General features: G+C 40.5%; 1 protein-coding gene across 2 annotated transcripts in view; it reads left to right on the plus strand.

The window, feature by feature from the left end:
- lama2 (laminin, alpha 2) overlaps window positions 1–26,048 on the plus strand; it is a 364,685-nt gene that overhangs the window by 198,973 nt on the left and 139,664 nt on the right. For both annotated transcript variants that reach the window (XM_059981534.1, XM_059981533.1), the window contains exon 20: window positions 11,611–11,717. In XM_059981534.1, the coding sequence (XP_059837517.1) occupies window positions 11,611–11,717 (107 nt within the window). The remainder of the gene's footprint in view (window positions 1–11,610; window positions 11,718–26,048) is intronic.

Raw genomic sequence — 26,048 nt, forward strand, 5'->3', positions numbered from 1 at the left:
AAGTTTTGAGTGTTGAAAGTTTACATGGAACCTTACAGCACAGTACAGGCCCTTCAGCCCACAATGTTTTGCCGACCATTTAACTGACTCTAAGATCAGTCAAACCTTTCCTTCCCACATAGCTGTCCATTTTTCTGAATTGGGAGTATTTTTCGTTATGAACATCGGAAAGGTTGAGAACGCAGGAGGGTGTAAAAACCTCACAGTGAGGCATTAAGATCACAACACGATTGGAATGTGGGCTAATGTGAGTCACTGAGATGTGAGGTCAATGGGGTTTGGGATGAGTTAGCTTGTGGGGAGCAGTGTTTTGGACAGTTTCATTGCAGAACATGGAATACAGAGCATTGGACCACACAGGCCACTCAGCCACAGTGAATTAAAATCTGAGCGCATGAAGTTTTAACAATGACCTTTCACCCGTGGAAGTAAGTTGAGCAAGGACAAGAGGGGATTGAATTGAGGCGGTTTTCTTGCTGCATAGACTACAGAAAGCCACCTTGATTGTAACAGCCCATCAAAGGTGGGAGTTCGCTAAAGTATCTCTCATCAATATAGTAAATGAGTTACCCCTTTTCTCAATTGTTTGCGACCTCAGCAGCAGAAACAGACACAGAACATTTTTGTAAAGTCCTAGGCATTTCATCTTTACTCATTACTTTTAATTTCTTAACATGCAAGGCCCTTCTTGCTAGCTTGTTCCCATGTGCTTTTATTCACTGTTAATTGAATCCCATCACTTGCTGATTTCTAAACTGCCTGCCGAGAATACTTTCAGAATTTTAAAATTCAGTCTAATAAGATCTTCAACATCAGTCACTGGCCGTGGATAGATCATGTTTTCTCTTGGAGTTTATATTTCTCAGTAATATGCATACTCACTGAGAAACATTAAATATTTCTTTAAATGTTAATCCAGTTTTCCAGTCTCCCTTAATTAACATACCCTGTGCCAACATATAAAATGCTTCAAGTTTGCAATCATAAGAGAATCATGATACATTTAGCTATGTCAATCTTACTGTAAATTAATACTACTTTACAACTTTCACCAAAAGAATCCTTTGCTGCAAGGTTATGAATTAACCGAGGCTCATTATGTTCCAAAATAGTCTGATTTCTGCCCTGCTTCACTATGTATTTCTTTTTCATCATAACACAGGAGCCACTCAGCATGTCAGGTCCATGCTAGTTTCTAACGTAAGCACATCCAAAGAGTCATTATTATTTCCCATTACTCCTACTCGTTTCTCTTTCTCCATATTTCCTTGTGGCATTGCAGCTAACAAGTTCCTCATTCCTTAATGAATGGTTTCATCTATCAGAATAGCTACCACTAGCTCTTACAGTAATTCGTTATCTGTTATGACTATCTAATCCTACGCCCATCCTCTGGCTCTGCTCCTTCACACTGGCCACTGCATTCCCAAAGTAAACAGCTTTGGCATTCAGTTCTATAAGCATTCATTTGAAAGGTTAGCATGGCTAGTGAAGTGGTCAGCACAACACTTTACAGTGCAGGCGACCCAGGTTCAATTCCCACCGCTGCCTGTAAGTAGTTTGTACATTCTCCCCGTGACGGCCTGGGCTTCCTTTGAATGCCCTGGTTTCTTTCCACAGTCCGATGACATGCTGCTCAGTAGGTTAACTGGTCATTGTAAATTGTCCCATGACTCAGCTACTGTTAAATCAGGGGTTGCTGGGCGCTGTGGTTCAAAGGCCGCAAGGGCCTAACTATACTGCATCGCAATTAAAAAAAAACTTGTTTTGCAGTTGCTCAGGGATGCAGTAGTTATGGTTTAAACACTTAAAAAGATTAAGTTGTTAAATGATGTCATGAAGGTAACTAAAAATTGACATGTAAATAATTTGAAGAAGGGTGCAAATAATGTTATGCAATTATGGACATGATATTTATTTTCTGTTCCCTGGCAATGGCTCCCCTTTGATTCTTCAACCACTTAGCTAAACTAAGAGGTTATTTAGTGCAGGGGTTTAACCAGCCAGCATGATTTTGGTGGAAGGAAACTGAAGTGCCCGGTAGAAACCCGCACAGTCACATTGAGAACTCCACACAGACAGCATCTAAAGTTAGAATTGAACCCAGGGCTCTGGAGCTGTAAGGGAGAAATACCAACCACTGTGTCACCCATATGAAATTCTCCTCATTCTGTTTGGACAATCTGATTTTCCTCATCTACAAAATTTCCTTCGTCATGTTTATTATTCTAACTTTGCAGGTTCCCCATTCTTTGATGAATGAATTTTTCTATTAGAATATGTGTCAACTGTGTTTCCTTACCAGTTATCACCATCTAAGCCTATTTTACTTTCTAATTATCCCAGCCAAAGCAATTTCTCATGATCTCCCTTAATTAATCCAGTGTTCAAAGCACCTCTAACACATCAGTACTTTTTAATTTTGCTATTCTTTAAAAGCATTTTCTTCCCTGGAATACTTTAGTTTCTTCTCTTGAACACCATACAACCAAGTCTCCATTCCATAGAATCCTTAAACGTTGCAGCACTGAAAGAGACTGTTCTGCCCAATGTGTCCATGCCTCCTTAAAAATTGACTCCAGCTTTATCCCACTCACCAGATTTTGGTCCTGGAAGGTTATGGCTCTCAAAATGGTAACCTTGTAGATTTTTGCAAATAAAGTGGCGTGAGGTGTTTTCTATAAGTGGTAAAAGACTGTAAGTGGTAAAGGTCCTTTATGTAATTAGGTCATCACGTCAGACCAGTCTGTTGAAGTGAAACCCAACTGTATGTCAGTTGTTGTGAATTACGTACATTTCCACCAATTACGTTACTCCACACAGGTCCCCCACCCTCCCAAATTCACTAAAACTGGCATTGTGAGCCGGCTGGAGCTTAGACGAGCTGCCCAACTCAGTTCCTATGTTCCATAGGTGGACAATCAGCAGGTGCTTCTGGTTTAACTAGAGTTGCATTGACATGCTCATGGTCATGTCATGACAGCAAGGGCATGGGAGTGGAATCCTCCACATCTTTGCGGACCAGTTTTAGGGTTAGGGTTACCAAAACATATTCACAGACCGGCAGAGTTTGTTTCACAGAATTCGTTAGTAGTCTGGTTTGCATGCTTATGTTGGAGGACTTGCTGATTGGGCTTATCGAGGCAGGGAAAAAAGGAGGAATTTGCACCACTACCTAGCTGAATGTAAACTATCAGCAATTTTAGTAAGCATCCTATAGTCTTTCACAGGTGCATTAGTGAGGGCTATGTGAACTTGATCAGGCATTTGCTGCCTGAAGATTTCTTTAAAAATACAACAAGGATGGTGATTACTCACAACATGAATTGGGCCTCAGCTTTTACAAGCTAAGCGACAGCATTTTGCTCCTATAAATCCCAACAGTTTCAAAGCGACTGTTTACTGACATGCTCAATTATTCTGGAATCATCCAAGAGCAGTGGAGTCACCAGTGTAAGGTTTTCACAAAGAAAACAGTGTGAGGCACTTTATGTTTAAGAAAAGCTGTAACAACTCATTTATTGAACTCCAAAAAACTGAACACATAGTGCGGTAGAAGTCCTTTACATAACTACATCACACGTCAGACCAGCCTCCTTGCAAAGTGAACCCTGCCTCAATATCGGTGGTTGTGAATTATGTATGTTTCCATCAGTTACACATCCCTACAACCTAGATAGCTTTAAGTGTGATGAAAATGTCTGCTTTTGCCCATCCCTTCTGAATTCCAGATTGAAATCCTTCCAGCAGTGATCACAAATCTATGCCCCATGCCACTCCCCCATCCAAGTAATTGTCTTCCCTGCTATTCTTGATCAACTTGTTTGTCCTCATAATGTTCTAAATATAAGTGAAGTCTCCCATCCCTTGTCTTTGTTTTAAAAAAAAATATTCCCAGTCTGGCAGGTTTCTTCTTTTGGCTATAATTTTCCAGCCCTGGCAACATCCTGGAAAATCTTTCCTTTTCTTTCTCCATCATATCCTGATAGAGGGTCTATCAGAATTAGCTAATATGCATTTGTCTGGTTAGTAATCCACTCAATTGGGACCATAATAACACGAACGATAATTTTTTTCAGTGTGTGAAGCCTAACCATAACTCTGTTTTAAAACAAGTTAAATGTACTGGGCAGCTGTCTTTTTTTTTAAACTGGTATTTCTCTTGTTTGTCAAATAGACTATGATGAAATAAGATCCCTCATAACATTCCAGGTCAGAACTGAATAGAAGTGCAGAAACTTGCTGAAAGAGAGCACTTGTATCCAAAGTATTATTTGCCTCTTTGACTGCAGAGTGTATCACATGGAATTACCAATCTAGCATGTGGGATTGAACTCATCATAAGCCTTTCTTTGGCTCTGCTACTTCACTTTGGCCCTGCATTCACTAAGCACTTTGCTATGGTATTTCATTCCCCAAGCATTCATTGGAAAATAATAACTTATTTTGGGGATTCCGTAGTTATGGATTAACATAAAGGAATCATTATTTTGTTAGATTATGACATGAAGGCAACCTATATAACTGACTATATTAACTTGGAAAAAGGTGCGATAATGTTAAGCAATTGTGGACATGGTATTAATGGAAATTTAGAAAAGTTAAAGCAAACATATGCAAGTATATACGTTTTAAGAGCCAAAAGGTCGCTGGGAAGAGAACTTCAGGTAATTGCTCCCTCCCCACTTTGCCATTCCCTCATTCTCATTTTCCTCTCTCGCCTTATTACTTTGCCTGCCCGACACATCTCTCTGTTGCTCCTCTCCTTCCCTCTTCCCTTTCTTCCATGAACTTCTACCCTCTCCTATCAGATTCTCTTTCTCCAGCCCTTTATCGCTTTCACCAATCAATTTCCCAGCTCTTTACTTCACCCCACCCCGTCCCAGTTTCACCTATCCCTTACCACCTCGTACTACTTCTTACCCCTCCCTCCACCTTAATGCTCTGACTTCTCATCTGTTTTCCCTGGTCTTGGCCCGAAATTTCCTCTTTCCCATAGACGCTGCCTGGCCTGCTGAGTTCCTCCAGCATTTCGTGTGTGTTGCTTTGGATTTCCAGCATCTGCAGATTTTGTTGTGTTAGGAAGAGATAAGGTTCCTTTAAGGATTAGTGTGTTGATCTCTGTGTGGAACCACAGTAAATGGGCAAAGTCTTAAATAAATGCTTATCCGGAGAAGGAATGGAAACAAATGAGTTCAGAGTGAGGAACAGTGATTTTCTGAAGCCTTTCAACATTCCTAAAGAGGAGGTAGTGGAAGTTTCAAAATGAATGTGGATAAATCCTCATGGCCTGACAGTGTATATGGGATTTTATGGGTTAAAAATGAGGTGATTACTAGGGCCTTGGTGGATTTTTTTTTAATCTGTTAGCCATAGTTGAAGTATCAGAAGTGAGGAGGATTGCTAATATTATGCTTTTATTTGAGACTGGCTGCAGGGATAAGCCAGGAAACTATAGGCAGATGACTCTTACAAGAGTGGTGGGAAAGTTATTGGAAGAAATTCGGAGGGATGAAATTTATTTGTATTTGGAATGGCAAGGACTGATTAGGGATAATCAGCTTGGCTTTATGCATGAAGAAATCATGTCTCATCAATTTGAATGAATTTTTTGAAGAGGTGATCTGGAGGACAGATGAGGACTCAGCATTAGATGCTGCCTAGCTGGAGTTTAGCAAGGCCTTTGTCAAATTTCCACATGGAAAGCTGCTCTAAGAGGTTATTACATCTGGGAGCATGTTAGGAAATTAGATACAAAATTGGCATGGTGGTAGAAACAGAGGGTAGGAATGAAGGATTTTTCAGATTGGAGACATGGAGTGGTTCATTGCAAGAATGAGTACTGTATTCATTGTTGATTTTCATATAAATATATATATATATATTATATATGATTTTGTTAAGGATGTAGATGGTATGATTTGTAAATATGGGGATGACACCAAATTAGAACTGAAGGTTGTCTAAGGTTACAACGGCATCTGATTCATCTCGGAAAATGATCAAGGGATGGCAGATGGAATTTTACTTGGAAAAGTATGAAGTGATGCATTTTGAGATGCTGAACTGGACAGAAATTACATGGTGAATGGGATGGCTCTGGTGAGTGCTATTGAACAGAGAGACCTTGGGATACTAGTGCATAGTTCCCTAAAAACTTGAACACAGGTAGACATGGTTTTGAGGGACCATAGAACCATAGAACACTACAGCACAGTACAGGTCCTTCAGTCCTCCATGTTGTGCTGACCCATATAATCCTTAAAAAAATGTACTAAACCCACACTACCCCATAACCCTCTATTTTTCTTTCATCCATGTGCCTGTCCAAGAGGCTTTTAAATACCCCTAACGTTTTAGCCTCCACCACCATCCCTGGCAAGTCATTCCATGCACTCACAACCCTTTGTGTAAAAAAAAAACTTACCCCTAATGTCTCCCCTAAACTTCCCTCCCTTAATTTTGTATGTAAGCCCTCTGGTGTTTGTTATTGGTGCCCTGGGAAACAGGTACTGACTATCCACCCAATCTATGCCTGTCATAATCTTGTAGACCTCTATCAAGTCCCCGCTCATTCTTCTACACTCCAAAGAAAAAAGTCCCAGCATATAGTATGCTTTCCGTCATTTGCCACGACTTTGAGTTCAAGAATTGGGGTAGTATGTTACAGTTTTTTAACGTAGGAAAGCGTTAAGTTTAAAGTGGAACTGAGGTATGTGGAGTCACTTTGTCCACACAAAGAGTAGTTGATGTCTGGAATGAGTGCCAGTGGAGCTGGTGGAGACAACAAACAGACCAACCAGGGTGAATGATAGCGCACTGAGGAGTGTAGTAGTTTAAAGGGATCTGGGAATACAGGTCTGTAATTCACTGAAAGTGGCATCACAGCTATCTGCAGGGTCGTAAGGAAAGCTTTTGACACAATGGCCTTCATGGATCAAAGTACTGAGTACTGGAGATGGGATGTTATTTTGAAGTTGTACAAGAGAATTGCTGAGGCCTGATTTGGAGTATTGTGTACAGTTTTGGTCACCTACCTACAGGAAAGATATAAATAATGCTGAAAGAGTACAGAGAAAGTTTACAAGGATAGAACGTAGAAGATTGAGAGGAGATTTGATAGAGGCATACAAAATTATGAGGGGTTTGGATAGACTAAATATAAACAGGCTTTTTCCACTGAGGTCAGGTAGGACTACAACCAGAGGTCATGGATTAAGGGTGAAAGGTGAAAAGTTTAAGGAAACATGAGAGGAGACTTCTTCACTTAGAGGGTTGTGAAAATGAGTTTCCAGCACAAGTGGTGCATGCCAGCTCAATTTCAACATTTAAATAAAGTTTGGATAGGTACATGGATACAATCCTGGTATAAATAGGAAGGCTACGGTCCTGGTGCAGGTCAAAGGGAAGAAGCAGTTTAAAAGGTTTCAGCATGGACTAGATGGGTTGAAGGGCCTGTTTTTGTGCTGTGTTTCTCTAGAACTCTATTAAAGTGGCATGTTAACGGGTACTTGAATGAGCAAGGCATAGAGGCACATGGAGTTAATATAGGCAAATAGGCTTAGTCTAGAACAGCATGCTGGTTGATATAAATGTGCTGGGCTGACGAGCCTGTTTCTGTGCTGCACCACTACATGACTCAATGTCAGTATATTATGCATCTTTTGATACACATCATTTGGAGACTGCTGCAAAAAGGAGCTGTTATGAACACACGGGTGTCAGAATCCTGCTGTGTTGCGTTGAAATGTTCAGTGACAACAGGATAGCACTACTAGACCAAACGTGAAAGCATCTCTTTAGCATGAAGCACATAGGATCTGAGGCAATTGGGGTCATAGGTGCAATGAATTATTATGCATCTGGATGATATAATTTGCTAGTGGCGCACTGAAGTTAAAAACCAAACATTAAGTGTGCTACGCTTCTCTTATCTTTTGTATTGAGGCTACACTGAATAACAGCAGAAAATAACAGAAAGAGTGGCAATCGTGATTTCTTTCTCCATTGTTTGTGGTGATATTCTGAAAGCTATCTTTAAATCAGGAGGGCACAAGCAGAGTGAATTTTTCTGCACAGCTGTCCTGCTATTGAAACATTCAGAGCTTTCATTTGCAAAAAAAAAATCACAAAGGAAGCCAACAGTAGCAATTAAATAGCTTATTTTTTTTTGTTTTTTTTTCTATGCTTCTTTTACCTAGAATTCCATTGTAGTCACATCTCAGCACGATTCACAGCTGCTTGAAAGAAAATTCCTTTGTTACACTTTAATTACTGTAGCAATATGAACATTAAAAAATGTTAAGAACATTGCCTTGTGTCTCAAATTACATTGCTGTCAAATGTAGCTAACATAAGCTGGAAGAAATCCATGTTATCAGAACAGAGCAAATCTGATTGTACAGAAGCCAATTTTGACTGACTTAGTACATATCATATTTACTCTTGAAGAAGGTAAATAGGAGTTTTTAAATTAGGGGAAAACCCTTGACAGCAAAAGAGTGACTATATTTTCACGGAAGCCTACCTATGCATCTTCTCGTTCTTCATAATAAGCCAAATTGAGCTGGATTCAGGTTGCTTCTGCTGTTACCTACAGCTCCCACTTCTCTTGGGAAGGTCCACTTGTGTTCACAGGGCACTGCTGTTCCTTGTGATAAGAAAATCACAAGGAACAGCAGGAGGAGGCTCGCTCTGCTATCCAATGAAATCATGTAATATCTTTATCTTTAATGTTCCTATATACTTAACCCTATATATCTTGATTCCATGACGTCAAACAATCTATCAATCTCTGTCCTGTGGTCAGCAATCTGGCCTCCATAGCTGCAGTGCACAGCTAATTCCAAAAGTTCACTGCCCTCCAGGTGAAGAAATATTCTCTATCTTCAACGATTCTCTCCTTAATCCAAGAATATGACTACCACTCACAAGATAGATCCTTGTTTCTATCTCATTAAAGCTCTGCAATGACAACATTTCTCAAACTTCTGAGCACCTGACAGGTTTGTGTCTCTCACAAAAAAATAGCCCTTGTGGCAGGAAACGGGTGAACCTGTATTGATCTCTCCGCTTCCTTTGGTAGACAGGCCAGATGTATACTCAATATTTAAGAAGGGGTTTCACCAGAACTCCATATCATTGCAACATGATTTCTGTCATCTTCAACTCTGTTACCATGCTATAAAACATGTTAACTTCTGACTGCTGACACCTTCACCATTTTAAAAAATATTCAGTTTTACTATTTCTTCTCTTAAAGTGAATGATCTTATGTTTTGCAATATCCTATTCCATCCAGCATATCTTCAGCCATCCATATAGCCTGCCTGTATCTCCCCTGGAGTCATTCTGCAACCCACACTTCAAACCGGCATTTTATCATCTGCGGACCTAGACGTCCAAGTGATATGGAGTTCCAGCACTCATCTCTGCTGCACTTTTTGTCAGGCTGTCAAATGCATTAGATCCACTGGTTCCCCCATATCCATCATGCTGGATAACGTAAAACGAAAAGGCCCTTATGGATTTGTCAAACATGACTTCTCTCTCATGATTTCGCATTGGCTCTGCCCAATCCTATTATTATTTTCTTTGTGCTTTCTGTTTCTAATCCTTAATTACTACCTCTGTAGCAAGGCCTCAGTGGTGATTAGACCTCAAATGGCATGCTTCTGGCCTCTGTGGAATGCCGTGGAATCCCAAACTAGCCGAGCTCTTAAGCCCAGCAATGGGGCAGAGTGTTGGAAGTTCATCCCGAAGGAAATGTAAACCGAAGTAATCCAAATTATGTTTAGACATGCAAATATAAATAAAAATGTTTGACATCCGTGCCTGTGGAGACACTTTGTTAATAGTGATAAAGTTTTGAAAACAGCTCAGCTAAAATACATATTCACTTGTGCAGGGAAGGGAGGTAGATAAGTTATAAATTTTTGAATTGAGTATATTTTTATCTTGTGTAAAATAACATATTTAATCAAATTTTAGTTATTAGTTCAGTAAGCATATTACCTGACCTTGGATGCTTGACATCCATGCCAGTGGAGACACGTACACCTCTGCTGTTAAATTTTCATGTTCTGTCTTTCATTCTCCATTGCCACTAAACGTGTAGCATCATTACCAGCAAAGAGAAATGACTGCACGAGACACCAAGGGAACCATTTGATTTTCTAATTAGTACAGCTTGACTTCTCAGCTTTCATCCCTCAGTTACCAGCAGAAAATGTTTCTGTGGATGTCTTTGCCGATCGTGGCATTTCAGCAGCTCTTCTGCCACTCATGCACAAACGCCTACAATTCATTTTCAATTTTCCGAGAACAGCTCTGCAAAATAAATGTGTAGAATTTCACATGCCTTAATGGTAGTTACTGGCTTTCAGCTTTCTGTGTTCTTGGAGCTAAAGATTAAAGACTGGCTTCAATTGCCACGTGTTCATCGAAACAGCCAGTGAAATATGTTGTCGGCTTCAATAACTAATGCAGTCTGAGGATGAACACTGCTACTGCCAACTCACTAACCCTAATCCACGTGATTTTTGAATGTGGGATGAAACCGGAGCATGGTATGGAGAGAAAGTCCACACGGTTGTGGTGAGAAGGTACGAAGTTCTCACAGCCAGCAACTGCATCACCATCTGTTATGGGGGCGCGAGGGGAAGGGCTATGGCACAGGATCAAAATAGGCGGTAGAGAGTGCTGAACTCAGTCAGCTCCATCATGGGCACTAGCCTTCAGAGTATCCAAGGACATCTTTGAGGAGTGATGCCACAAGAATGTGGCATCCATCATTAAGGACTCGAGGCACCCAGGTCATGTCTTGTTCTCATTGCTACCATCAGGATGGAGGTACAGAATCCTGAAGGGCACACCTGAGTCTGGTCTTCCAATTGCTGTTGTTGTAAAGTGTTAAGCTAACCACTATGTTACCATGCCATAGCACCCCCTATCATGCCTCCCCTACTCGAGGTTAAGACCACCAGATCCATTCCTGAGTGATGCCATGAACCAATGACACAAATGCTGCAACATAACCTGACCGGCAATGTTATCTCTGCTCATTTGTTAATGTGTCCTGACCTTCTCCTTGAGACATCATTGATACAAGCTGCATAACTATAAGGCTCCATACAATAAAATTTGAACTTTGCTCTGCTTATGGAAATACAAAGTGTGAACTCTGTTGATTGAACGCAATTACTGGTAAGCAATTTTATCAGGGCAAGATTGGAGAGTGCCCATTCACTGCAGACAAATAATGGTGTAACTGTTTGTCCTTTATATCTTTCTTAAGATTGTAAGACACTGCTGGATATTAAGTACTGCAAGTTTACCTCACTAGTGAGATGCTGGATAGCAGAAAAGCTGAGTAACATAGGCACCATTAGCGTTTTACTGTTTACTTTTAAACTAGTGTCATAAATGCACCTTATTAATTGTTAGTTTATTTGTGGTAATACTAGTTTATGTGTTGTGTGTGAGCTGCATATACTGTGGTCCAGAGGAATGTTGTCGTGTTTGGTGGTATACATGTAAATGGTTGAATGACAATAAACTTGAACTTTTAAATGTTGGCCCATTTTGTAAGAAATTCTTGTTTCCCTCCAGCCTGTGAATGCCACGCCAATGGATCAGTTGCCGAGCTTTGTGACAAGCAGACTGGACAATGCCAGTGCAAACACAATGTTGCAGGAAGACGTTGTGATCATTGTTTGGTACGTATTGCTAAACTAACTGTAGAATTCAGTCCTTTTTAAAGACCGTTTCTTGGATTATTTCATACCTTTCTCGAACTGAAGGTAGACCAAGACATATGTTCTTCTTCAAAGTTAATGTTAAAGAAATAGACTATATTTCTCAAACATGGAAAATTCTATAGATTGTGGAAATCTTGAGCAGCATGCACAAAATACTGGAAGAACTCAGCAAGTCAGGCAGCATCTATGGAGGGGAACAAACATTCAATGTTTTGGGCCGAAATCCTTCATCAGGATGAAGGGTCTTGGCCCAAAACATCATCTGTTTATTTCCCCCTCTATCGATGCTACAAGATTTTGTGCATGTGGTTCAGAATGAAATACCCAACTGGTCTGGCTCACACTGACTGGACTGGTAGAAAGATTGAAGATACTGACTTGTCCCATATGTGCCATGACCCAGCATTGGAAATGGTTCTCCATAGTATTAGGAAACAGTCCCTTCCAAAAACCTATGAACTAGAAAGTGCAGAGTCTACTCATTTGGGAATTTCATTGCTTCGTTAACAATAACCTTGGAGAAGAACATCTATTTTGATCTACATTCAGTTCAAAGCAATCATGACTTCCAGAAAGGGGTCCCTGCTGCGTGAAGCTAGATGGTATTGTATTCTAGAATGTTGCCTGGTACCTCCAGAAGGTAGAGGCAGATGTAGTTTATGGATGGTAAAATGGAAAATCCACATTCACTCTATACAGGACAGGACCATTTTGAAATTTTCCTTCATTGACCTCTTTGTTGGGAATCTGGGTCTTGCATTTTCACACCTCCTTTCTGCCAGAGTGCTGTCTGAATTTCTCTTCCACTCTCTAACCAACCATCCTCAACATATGTACTTTTCCCCAGATCAAGTGAGAAGCTAAGATCACTTCAACAAGGTCGCCACTAGATGGCGCAATCCCAGTTTCAGATTATACTGAATAGTTTGAATGTTAAATTATGTGTTTCAGGTTCATTTTGTCTGATATTTTAATTAACCAGATGAATGATTGAATGTTACTAAATAGCACAGAGACACTTCGATATAAGTGGTTATTCATCTGTATGAAATTGCTCACAGTAATTTTTAGGCCTTTTAACTGCATCAATAGTTACTGACTATTTAGTATACATTTGTACTTGCACTGTAACGCTTAAATTGACTGGTGCGGAACCCCTCTGATTGCATTATATAATCTGTGTTTAAATCAAATTAAGGGCCAAGGCTAAAGATAAAGATATAATATTTACAACTTCATTCTTTTCCTAACTCTCTTTTACTTCTTTCCTATTGGTGGTATTCAGCAGAAAGCCAGGCCTGTTTTGTTGGCTCTGCTGAACATAGAACATAGAATAGTACAGCACAGTACAGGCCCTTTGGCCCACAATGTTGTGCCGACCCTTAAACCCTGCCTCCCATATAACCCCCCACCTTAAATTCCTCCATTTACTTGTCTAGTAGTCATTTAAATTTCACTAGTATATCAGCCTCCACCACTGACTCAGGCACTGTGTTCCACGCACCAACCACTCTCTGAGTAAAAAATCTTCCTCTAATATCCCCCTTGAACTTCCTTCTTCTTACCTTAAAGCCATGTCCTCTTGTACTGAGCAGTGGTGCCCTAGGGAAGAGGTGCTGGCTGTCCACTCTGTCTATTCTTCTTAATATCTTGTACACCTCTATCATGTCTCCTCTCATTCCCCTTCTCTCCAAAGAGTAAAACCCTAGCTCCCTTAATCTCTGATCATAATGCATACTCTCTAAACCAGGCAGCATCTTGGTAAATCTCCTCTGTACCCTTTCCAATGCTTCCACATCCTTCCTATAGTGAGGCGACCAGAACTGGACACAGTACTCCAAGTGTGGCCTAACCAGAGTTTTATAGAGCTGCATCATTACCTTGCGACTCTTAAACTCTATCCCTCAACTTATGAAAGCTAACACCCCATAAGCTTTCTTAACTACCCTATCTACCTGTGAGGCAACTTTCAGGAATCTGTGGACATGTACCCCCAGATCCCTCTGCTCCTCCACACTACCAAGTATCCTGCCACTTACTTTGTACTCTGCCTTGGGCTTTGTCCTTCCAAAGTGTACCACCTCACACTTCTCTAGGTTGAACTCCATCTGCCACTTCTCAGCCCACTTCTGCATCCTATCAATGTCTCTGTACAATCTTCAACAATCATCTACACTATGCACAACACCACCAACCTTTATGTCGTCTGAAAACTTGACAACCCACCTTTCTACCCCCACATCCAGGTTGTTAATAAAAATCACGAAAATTAGAGGTCTCAGAACCGATCCTTGTGGGACACCACTAGTCACAACCCTACAATCCGAATATACTCCCTCCACCATGACCCTCTGCCTTCTGCAGGCAAGCCAATTCTGAATCCACCTGGCCAAACATCCCTGGAACCCATACCTTCTGAATTTCTGAATAAGCCTACTGTGTGGAACCTTGTCAAATGCCTTACTAAAATCCATGTAGATCACATCCACTGCACTACCCTCATCTATATGCCTGGTCACCTCCTCAAAGAACTTTAACAGGGTTGTTGAACATGATCTGCCCTTCACGAAGCAATGCCAACTGTCCCTGATCAGACCATGGTTCTCTAAATGCCCATAGATCCTATCTCTAAGAATCTTTTCCAACAACTTTCCCACCACAGACGTAAGGCTCACTGGTCTATAATTACCTGGACTATCCCTACTACTTTTTCTGAACAAGGGGACAGCATTCACCTCCCTCCAATCCTCCGGTACCATTCCCGTGGACAACGAGGACATAAAGATCCTAGCCAGAGGTTCAGCAATTTCTTCCCTCGTCTCTTGGAGCAGCCTGGGGAATATTCCATCAGGCCCCGGGAACTTGTCCATCCTAATGTATTTTAACAACTCCAACATCTCCTCTCCTCTTCCTGAATGTGCAAATATTGCTGGATTTCATTGATGAAGTGCATCCTTAATCTGAAATTAAAGTTTCTTATCTTGGAAGGTACTGAATCTCCAGAACTCTCTCCCTATGAAGGAGATGGAGGGTGAATCATAATATATATTTAAGGTGGAGATATATAAATATCTGAGCAATCAAGGAACTAAAGGACATGGGGAACTGGCACAGAAAAGGAATTGAGACAAGCACAGATCAACCAGGATTATATTGAATGGCAGAAGTATTGTGCAGAGCTAGGTGAACATACTTATAAATTTATGTGTTCTTGATCAGCCTTACGTTAACCACTTGCCATTTTATTTTCAACAACTTCATACATTCAAAAGGTATTTATTTTCTCTTATTTAGAGGTACAGTGTGGAACAGGCCCTTCTGGCGCTCTAAGCCATGTTCCCCAGCAACTCTGATTTGATTCAAACCTAATTACAGGATAATTTACAATGATCAATTAACCTACCTGGTGGGTCTTTATACTGTGGGACACAACCCAAAGATAACCCATGCATTCCATGGGGAGGGTTTACAAAGACTCCTTACATAGGGTGCTGGGATAGAAATCCAAACTCCAGCCCCCTGGGCTGTAATAGCGTTGCACTGACCACTATGCTGCCATGAACAAAATGCCAGAGGAACTCAGCAGGCCAGGAAGCATCAATGGAAAAGAGTAAACAAACGACATTTCGGGCCAAGACCCTTCATCAGGCCTGAAATGTCAACTGTTTCCTCTTTTCAATGGATGCTGAGTTCCTCCAGCATTTTGTGTCTGTTGCTTAGATTTCCAGCATCTGCTACGCTACCACGGCAGATATCCCTGTTAATACATTTAAAATTTGCAGTATGAGGAATCAGTTCCTTAATTATTATCTTGCTTTAGAATTTTATTTCTTTGTTTGGGTAAAACAAATCAATCTTTTCAATTATGTCTTATGTTTCCTTCAGTTTCACAAATTGTAAATCAATATTGTGTTTGTAATTGCCTTAAATTAGCAACGATAGATCTGCGGAAAGTGCTTTGAATTAAAAATAGAAGGAAGCCATTTCTCAATTTATATTATACATAGCTGGTAGAGCAAAGAAAACTTAATCAACTGAGATGAAATGCAAAGTCCACGAATACCATTTGACCTTATTTGAATTCGCAGTTTTGACTTCCGAGTGAAAAATAACATGAATTCGTCAGTCTCAGATTTCCAGAAGTCATTTGAAAGCAGACAGCATAATTTCAGGCCAGTGACTGTAACCAGACTACTCTTTGGTTTGTTTCATTGCCCCTCCTCGTCAGAAGCATGAATCCAACAAATTTGATCTCAATGTATCTGTTAAGTTGCTTTTAGTTTCAGAGGGAGAATTGTCTTCAGGATTAAGAAAGCAGATTGTTTTCGATCAAATAGTTTTTTTTTCTCTTATTTCCTGATGTGTGTTTGCCAAACTAAATAATTACTTTAGCCAAGATTCATATGGGCAACTGGTCCCAGGATTCTGCTAAAGTTTCAGGATGCCCTTGGGGTGCATGATTGCAGTTTCATAATGACTATCTCTGTTGAATTATTCCATATCCTTGTGGAAAGTGGCTGATCTCAATTTTTCATTAGTGTAGCCAATTGTGGATTTTATCAGAGAAGCAGATTGAATCAGTTGTTTTGTACTGGTGTGCACATATAACATCATCAAGGACCCCCCACTGCCCAGGCCACGCTCTCTTCTTGCTGCTGCCATCAGAAAGAAGGCACAGGAGCCTCAGGATTCAAACCACCAGGTTCCGGAACAGTTACTACCCCTCAACCGTTAGGTCCTTGAACCAAAGGAGATAACTGCACACAACTTCACTTACCCCATCATTGAAATGTTCCCACAACCGATAGACTCACTTCCAAGAACTGTTCACGTTATGTTCCAGATATTTATTGTTTATTTATCATTATTATTACTTCTTTCTTTTTGTACTTGCACAATTTGTTGTCTTTTGCACACTGGTTGAACACCCAAATTTGTGTAGTCTTTCACTGATTCGTTTATCGTTACTATTCTATAGATTTTGCCTGCAAGAAAATGAATCACAGGGTTGCCTATGGCAACATGTATGTACTTTGATAATAAATTTACTTTGTACTTTGAACTTTATCAAATAATGACTTGAAGTTTCTCAGCTCATATATTCAAAAAAGGTAAATTCATTTCCTGTTGATTATTCTGTCTGTTTAGCTGTGAGATGAAAAGGTCCTAATAGTAAGCACACTTCTCTAAATTTAAATGTTATATTCAATTGTTATATTCCTCTTATTCTACTCAGAAATACAAATTAATACCACTAATGGCAAAACCATTTTTTAAATTTATCAAATCAGTTTAGAAAATAGAAAATGTGTAAATTAATTACTTAATTAAAAAATTCAAATAGGTGTTAGAAAATAATGAGATAGCCGGTAACGGTGTAAATTGAACATGAACAATGGAAAAGGATGCAGAAGTATTCCTTTACAAAATCCAAGGTGATATTGCTTAGATGGAAAAGTAACATTGAACCTAACTGTTTTTCTATTTGATTATAATATAAACTGTTGGTATTTTATATTATAAGAAGGTTTAGCAAGATCTATAATGGTAGTGTAGTGGTTAGCAGAACGCTTTACGGTACCAGCAAACTGGGTTCGATTCCCACCGCTGCCCTTAAGGAGTTTGTACATTCTCCCCATAACTGTGCGGACTTCTGCTGGGGGGTCCAGTCTCCTCGCACTGTCCAAAGATGTACCTTGGTTATTGTAAGTTGTCCCATGATTAGGCTAGGGTTGAATGGGGTGTGGATGGTGTGGAAGGGCCTACTCCATGCTATATCTCAATCCAATCCAACCCATAAATTTAGCTACTATACTTTAAAATATTGAATGTATTTCTTGATGGTTCCATTTTTACTTTCTTTTAAAACTGATCATTTTAAATACAGTACTGAAGAGCACACTGAGTGTGTTCACATTACGCTGCAACATACTTAAAAGTGTTCACTCTGCAACTTGCTTTAAATGGTTTATTGAGGTCAATGTCCCTTTCATGTTTCTCTCCATGCCTTAACATGTTACAGTGTACATTACCTTTGGAAGATATCATAAATTTATTTAAAACTGAAGTTACTAAATTGCAAGGCTTCATGTTGGCACACACTCTAAATATAAATGCAGGAAAATGTAATTAATTTATTGATTTTAAGTAAAGAGTGTAAGGAGTTAATTATCTTGCAGAATGATTTCACAGCTAGGATTAGGCGATTAGGTCATGAAGATGCATTGGACTGTAGTCATGAACCCTGTACTTCATCAGTTAGATTTGAAATGCACTAAGTTTTCTTGCAATTTCTCTGACTACATAGAGGGAGTTCTCGACTATTAATGTATAAAGGCCACTACAAAGTGAGAGGAAGGGGAAGATGAATGTCCAAGGAGAGGGGGCAAAATGATCCAGAGCGTGTGTGCTTCCCATCTCAGTTGATTGATCCACTATTGTCACAAACATTCTTACTTGAGTATGATTCTGGCTCAGACAGGGATATCAGATAACTTCCCCTCTTTTACTCCTATGTTCCCCTTGCAGTTTATATATGGGGGAGGGGGTTGGTCAGGGTAATGGAAAGAGAAAATGAGCAGAGTAGAGAGGGATCCAAGTACATTTGTTCATGAACTCAAAAGTTATCGTGTATCTGCAGAAAGCAGTTAGAAAGGTAAATAGTATACTAGACTTTAATGGGGGTTGGAACTTCAAAGAGGGAAGTTGTGTTATAATTGTCCATAATTGTGGCTGGGGCACCTGATGCACAAGTTTGGTCCCCTTGTCCAAGGATTTTAAGCAGTCTAGAAATCTGTTTGGCTGCTTACAGATGAGAAGATTGTTGCAACAGAAGTGGGTGAAAAGAGGTTAGTTATGTATATTTTGGCGGGGGTGGTGGTTATTAAAATAAAGGATAATTGTGATGATCTTGGGGGAATGGCAGATGTTTACACTACAGTGAAAGTACTGAGGGGAGTATGAGGGGTCGTAGTTTAAAACTGAGAAGTGTAAAAAATGTTATCTCACACAGTGTAGTGTATTTCTGGAATTCTGTATTGGAGGTTGTGAAGAGCAGATCACTGGGGTTACTTAAAGGCGAGATAGATAACGCTTTGAAAGATTGTGTCATGGTCATGGCATAGGAGAGCATTTGAGGCCTGGAGCAGATCAATAATTCCATTTATGGCAGGTCAGGCTCGAATGGCCTAATGCAGTTGTGATGTTTATTTGAGATCTCTGCTAGGATGAGAAATGCAGTTGTATAATATGCTGGTCATCAGTCACACCACATTATACGCTCTTTCTCACATAGCTGCATTTACACAATAACACTATATGTTCATAAAGCAATTTTAGTGTGAAATTCATGATGTTCATAAACACAAAAAGTTTGTGTGCAGCTGGAAGGTGAATAGTTTATTGGAATTTCATGGGGTTTGGAGTTTAGAAGTTTGGGAGTGTATTATCATGCTTTAGCAACTCTAGTGCCTTATGGTCTTATCGTTATCATAAGTATTGGTTTACTTGTGTCTTTTCATATCTCCAGAACAAAATTCCAAAACAATTGTGTTTTGGAGCCCATGAAAAAAGTGGTAAAGGAAAGGGCATCTAGCAGGTTACTCGTAAACCTCACTGTGGGTTCCCCCTGATTCCCCACATTCCAAACTGTAAATGGAGCAGAATGACAAAGCTGCACGCCGCAAAACTCAGAAGACCAGCCAGTAATCACCGCTCCCCAGGGTACTGATGATGCACAGGTTGCAATAAGCAAAGTTAAATTTGTGTTGATGTGGTCGGTGCTTTGTGAAGTGACGCTTACCATCACTCCAAAATTTGCACACGTGTATTTCTCATCAAGACCCCACATTAAACGTTAGGTCTTTCTACCTTTATATCAGAGAAATAAGGAAATTAAAATTAAGGAAATTAAAGCTGAGATTGTTTCAATTCTGCAGTTATTAAATTTTGAATGAATTCAGAATTAAGAGTCTAAAGTTCTTTTGAAATCTTTTAGACTATTGTAACTTATAACTTCTCTTATCTGTCAGAAGCATAGCTCTGGATTGGAAATTATTCTTACCTGCCTGAACTTAGATTCTTGCCTTGATATTTGTGTTTTCTTTCCTGATATTTTATTCTGTGGCCTGTAAAGCCTAACTGTTGGTGGGATCACAAAAAGAAGGTCTGCATGTCGTGTCAGTGCAGTCCCGTTGGTTCCATGTCACCTCGGTGTGACAAAGAAGGACAGTGCATCTGCAAGCCTGGCTTCATGGGGAAGCAGTGCAATCTCCACATGCAACTCCATGAACAGAAGGATGACCAGCTGGCACAACCCGCTGAGAGCCCTCGGCGACGGTGGTGGGCGACTCGCATTAGTGGATGTCCACGTGGTGCATACAAGCCTGGCACACCCTCCGCCAGTGGGGTAAAAAAGCATCTGTGTGCCGTGGTCTTCATTAACTATTGTGTGGATTGAAAAATTCTCACTGCAGTTTTAAAGTATCATTGCACATTTTTCATAGAGTTACTGTCCGTCTTGTTAAGGTTTTACGTTTGGTTTTGAACACAGTGCAAACTGATACTGTGAGACAGAAATGTCCTTGTGTGCTCATTATGCGTGTGGTTTATAATCAGCTTTGAGATCTATTACGTTCATTTCAATTGTAGTATCATGCCTTCCTTCATCTACCCTCCTCCTCCTGTCCTCACCTATCATGTGCCATCTTATACCGTACTCCTTCTCCCCCCTGCAGCTTCTTAATCTGCATTCTGCCCCCTTCCTTCCCAGTCCGGGTGAAGGGTTTCATCCCAAAACTGTCTGTTTATTCCTCTCCATAGATGCTGCCTGACCTGCTGAGTTATTCCAGCACTTTGTGTGCATTACTCAAAAAAAAATCATTTGCTGGGAGCACAGTGCTATGTTAAGTGAACTTGGACAAGTTTAGTACAATTTTTATAGAGTAAGCTGCTGCAAAATTGTTCAGCTAGTGCAGGGTGTGACAAGGCAAGGATCATAGGTGTTGTAACTTTGTAGCTGCTCGAACAAACAGGTCAGCAGATGAACAGGTGAATAGAATAAATATTAAAGTTCATTATATGTAATGTCATTTTATGACCATTCTAATGTTAGTTTGAAATACTAGCTATAGAGCAATGCAAAGGCCTAAACTCTACTCCTTCCCATTTGATCTCTTCTGGCCTGTGCTGATAGATTCTGATCATGGCTGACCTGTCCGAAGCCTCCACTTCTCGCCTGTGTCAGTTCCAGGTGGCTTTTGGTTCTCCTTTTATTTCCAAACATTTACCTAGCTTCCCCTCAAGTGCCTCTGCAACCCTTTGAGGAAGAGCATCCGAAGGACTGTCACTCTCTGGAGAAGGAGTTCCTACATACCTGTGTTAAATGGCTGCTCTCCTCCCTTCCCCTGTTTATAATTGTTTGAGGCTCAATTTAGTCCATTGTCATCATGCACCCTTTGGATCTTGTATGTTTCAATAAGATGACTCCTCGTTCTTTTAAATTCCAGAAGTATTGGTCACATTATTTCAGCTGTTCATGATTATACAACCCTCTTTTTTTGTGGCACAGTATGGTAACAGGCCCTCCACCCAATACACCCATGATCCCAATTAATCTACAAACCTGTACTTCTTTGGAAGGTGGGAGGAAACCCACACAGTCACCGGGAGAGCATACAAACTCCTTATAGACAGCAGCAGTGATATTGAATGAAGGGGCGAGCTTGGGTTGGGGTGACAATTGGCCCAGTCCTGCTGTTACTTTCTTTTGTCATTGTGACTGATTTTACAGTCCTTGTCATAGAGTAATAAAGTCCTGGAAAAGGGTGCTTGACACTTGAACTTTGTGTTTATGATTATGGTTCAAAGGTCACCATGTTAAAGGTAGTGCTAAGGAATCCTCAGCAAATGGATCAGAAATTTAAAAAAAAAATACATACCTTGATGAGTCTGCCTGGAATACCCAGGCTCTGAGTGCCAGTCTGTTTAGTGATGGAGCTGGCAAGTTCTACCCTCCCATAACTAGCTGACAACAATGGGATGTTCTCTGTCAAAGGCAGCAAATAAGTGAAGTTTGAATCTCTGCAACAACAAAAAGTTAGTGGTGTTTCTATACAGTTTCTCTGCTGTGCGGTTTGAATTAATATTACCCTTAGGAAATAACATGCTGTTTAAGATTTGAGTAATGCAGCATTTTTCATTCATGAAGATTCTGGGAAGGTACCTGTATCTGGGAAAATAAATGTATCACCGGCACTAGCTACTTTTATAGGGCATTTTATTGAGTCTCACTGGAGTGAATAACTTAACAAAGCAAGCGATTATAGGTGCCCTATACAATCTAAACTTCCAGCATTAGTCGGAGAAATATCTGGTGATAATAATAATCAACAATTATAATATATGAACTGTTCAGAGCTCATCCTTTTATTCACAATGCACAACATCTGGTTTGGCATGCTTATGTCTCAAGTCAAATTTACTGCTTTTAACCATAGTATATGAGCCATTTAAGGTATTACTTCCTCAGTAAAAGTGATTTTTTTTTTGTATTTTGTAGTACTTTTTTTTTAAAAAAAGTGCAAAATAATTGAAGTGTTGTGCTGTAAGGTGATTGGGATGTTTAGCTTATGCCTGGAGAAACGAATTGAAATATTTGGAAGTTTTTGTTGCTTGTAAGTTTGAAAACTTATGCTTTTGCATGGTGTGAAGTGAATTGCAATGGCTAAATTCGGTGATATGCTGCATTCATTTCCAGAGTTACAATGATACCAACAACATTGGGTGGGGTTATGAATGGAAATTCACTGCTGATTGTCCTCTTATCTTCAGTGTCTCTTCAACTTCCATATCTGTGAACTGCAGTCATTTTAAAACCGGTGGTTTAAGCTGTTTGTAGTTTGTATCTCTGAAGTGACTGCCTGTGTCAAGAGAAGTAAAATACGATGACCCTAAAGTGCACACTAGCCACTGGTATGCATGTACGTTCTCACAAGTATATATACCTCAATTGCACACCTCTCCTAATAAACAAGCAAGTGTTCTCCCAGAGAACCAACGGTAAAGGTAATATGTATATATTTAAATAAAAGATATACAAGTTAGGAGCAGAAGATTGAATTTGCTCCTCCATTCAACAAAATCATGGCTGATCAGATTGTGATCTCATTTCAACATATCTGCTAGCCTCTAAGTTATCAAAAAATCATGGAAACATAGAAAACGTACAGCACAATACAGGTCCTTCTGCCATCAAAGCTGCGCCAAGCATGTCCCTACCTTAGAACTATCTAGGCTTTACCCTTAGCCCTCTTATTTTTCTAAGCTCCGTGTAGCCATCCAGGCGTCTCTTAAAAGACCCTGTCGTTTCCACCTCCACCGCTGCTGCCAGCAGCCCATTCCACGCACTCACCGCTCTCTGAGTAAAAAAAAACTTACCTCTGACATCTCCTCTGTACCTTCTTCCAAGCACCTTAAAACTGTGCCCTCTTATGCTAGCCATTTCAGCCCTGGGGAAAATGCCTCTGACTATCCACACGATCAATGCCTCTCATTACCTCGTTTACCTCTATCAAATCACCTCTCATCCTCCGCCGCTTCAAGGAGAAAAGGCCAAGTTCACTCAACTTATTCGCATAAGACAGGCTCCCCAATCCAGGCAACATCCTTGTAAATCTCCTCTGCAGCCTTTCTATGGTTTCCATATCCTTCCTATAATGAGGCGACCAGAACTGAGCAGAGTACTCCGAGTGGGGTCTGACCAGGGTCCTATATAGCTGCAACATTACCTCTTGTCTCTTAAACTCAATCCCACAATTGATGAAGGCCAATGCACCTTTTGCCTTCTTATCCACAGAGTCAACCTGCGCAGCAGCTTTGAGTGTCCTATGGACTTGGACCCCAAGATCCCTCTGATACTCCACACTGCCAAGAGTCTTACCATTAATACTATATTCTGCCATCATATTTGACCTACCAAAATGAACCACCTCACATTTATCTGGGTTGAACTTCATCTGCCACTTCTCAGCCCAGTTTTGCATCCTATCAGTATCCCATTGTAAACTCCACACTATCCACAACCTTTGTGTCATCAGCAAATGCACTAACCCATCCCTCCACTTCCTTATCCAGGTCATTTATAAAAAATCACAAAGAGTAGGGATCCCAGAACAGATCCCTGAGGCACACCACTGGTCACCGGCCTCCATGCGGAATATGACTGGTCTACAACCAATCTTTGCCTTCTGTGGGCAAGCCAGTTCTGGATCCACAAAGCAATGACCCCCTGGATCCTATGCCTTCCATGGGGTACCTTATCAAATGTCTTGTTGAAATCCATATACACTACATCTACGGCTCTACCTTCATCAATGTGCTTAGTCACATCCTTGAAAAATTCAATCAGGTTCATAAGACACGACCTGCCTTTGACAAAGCCATGCTGACTATTCCTAATCATATTATGCCTCTCCAAATGTTCATAAATCCTGCCTCTCAGGATGTTCTCCATCAACTTACCAACCACCGAAGTAAGACTCACTGGCCTATAATTTCCTGGGCTATCTCTACTCCCTTTCTTGAATAAGGGAACAACATCCACAACCCTCCAATCCTCCATAACATCTCCTACCATAATTGATGATGCAAAGATAATCACCAGAGGCTCAGCAATCTCCTCCCTCGCTTCCCACAGTAGCCTGGGGTACATTCTGTCCGGTCTCAGTGACTTATCCAACTTGATGCTTTCCAAAAGCTCCAGCACATCCTGTTTCTTAATATCTATATTCTCAAGCTTTTCAGTCCACTGCAAGTCATCCCTACAATCACCATGGTCCTCTTCCGTAGTGAATACTGAAGCAAGGTATTCATTATGTACCTCTGCTATTTCGTCTGGTTCCATACACACTTTTCCATTGTCACACTTGATTGGTCCAATTCTCTCGCGTCTTATCCTCTTGCTCTTCACATACTTCTAGTTCGCCTTTGGGTTTTCCTTAGTCCTGTCCGCCAAGACCTTCTCATGGCCCCTTTTCGCTCTCCTAATTTCATTCTTAAGCTCCTTCCTGCTAGCCTTATTATCTTCTAGATACATATCATTGCCTAGTTTTTTGAACCTTTGGTAAGCTCTTCTTTTCTTCTTGACTAGATTTACAACAACCTTTGTGCACCACAGATCTTGTACCCTACCATCCTTCCCAAGTTTCATTGGAACGTACCTATTCAGAACCCCACACAAATATCCCCTGAACATTTGCCACATTTCTTCGGTACATTTCCCTGAGAACATCTGTTTCCAATTTATGCTTCCAAGTTCCTGCCTGATAGCCTCATATTTCCCCTTACTCCAATTAAACATTTCCTTATCTTGTCTGTTCCTATCCCTCTACAAATCTATGGTAAAGGAGATAGAATTGTGATCTCTATCTCCAAAATGTTCTCCCACTGAGAGACCTGACACCTGACCAGGTTCATTTCCCAATACCAGATCAAGTACTGCCTCTTCTCTTGTAGGCTTATCTACATATTGTGTCAAGAAACCTTACTGAACACACCTAACAAACTCCACCCCATCTAACCCCTCGCTCTAGGGAGATGCCAATCAATATTTGGGAAATTAAAATCTCCTACCACTACGACCCTGTTATTATTACTCATTTCCAGAATCTGTTGGCTTTTCATTGAAAATTTTCAGTTGGTCAGCTTCCAATACACTTTGAGTTTCAAAAGAGTTCCGGGAGTTGCATAAGACAGACAGACAGACAGAGAGACATACTTTATTGATCCCAAGGGAAATTGGGTTTTGTTATAGCTGCACCAGCCAAGAATAGTGTAGAAATATAGCAATATAAAACCATAAATAATTAAATAATAATAAGTTAATCATGCCAAGTGGAAATAAGTCCAGGACCAGCCTATTGGCTCAGGGTGTCTGACACTCCGAGGGAGAAGTTGTAAAGTTTGATGGCCACAGGCAGGAATGACTTCTTATGACGCTCAGTGTTGCATCTCAGTGCAATGAGTCTCTGGCTGAATGTACTCCTGTGCCTAACCAGTACATTATGGAGTCCAAGATGACATGCAACTTGGACAGCTTCCTCTTTTCAGACACCACTGTCAGAGAGTCCAGTTCCACCCCCACAACATCACTGGTCTTACAAATGAGTTTGTTGATTCTGTTGGTGTCTGCTACCCTCAGCCTGTTGCACAAGCACACAACAGCAAACATGATAGCACTGGCCACCACAGACTTGTAGAACATCCTCAGCATCATCCGGCAGATGTTAAAGG

Source organism: Hypanus sabinus, chromosome 10 (genome assembly GCF_030144855.1).
Source record: "Hypanus sabinus isolate sHypSab1 chromosome 10, sHypSab1.hap1, whole genome shotgun sequence".
In the NCBI taxonomy this organism is placed as follows: domain Eukaryota; kingdom Metazoa; phylum Chordata; class Chondrichthyes; order Myliobatiformes; family Dasyatidae; genus Hypanus; species Hypanus sabinus.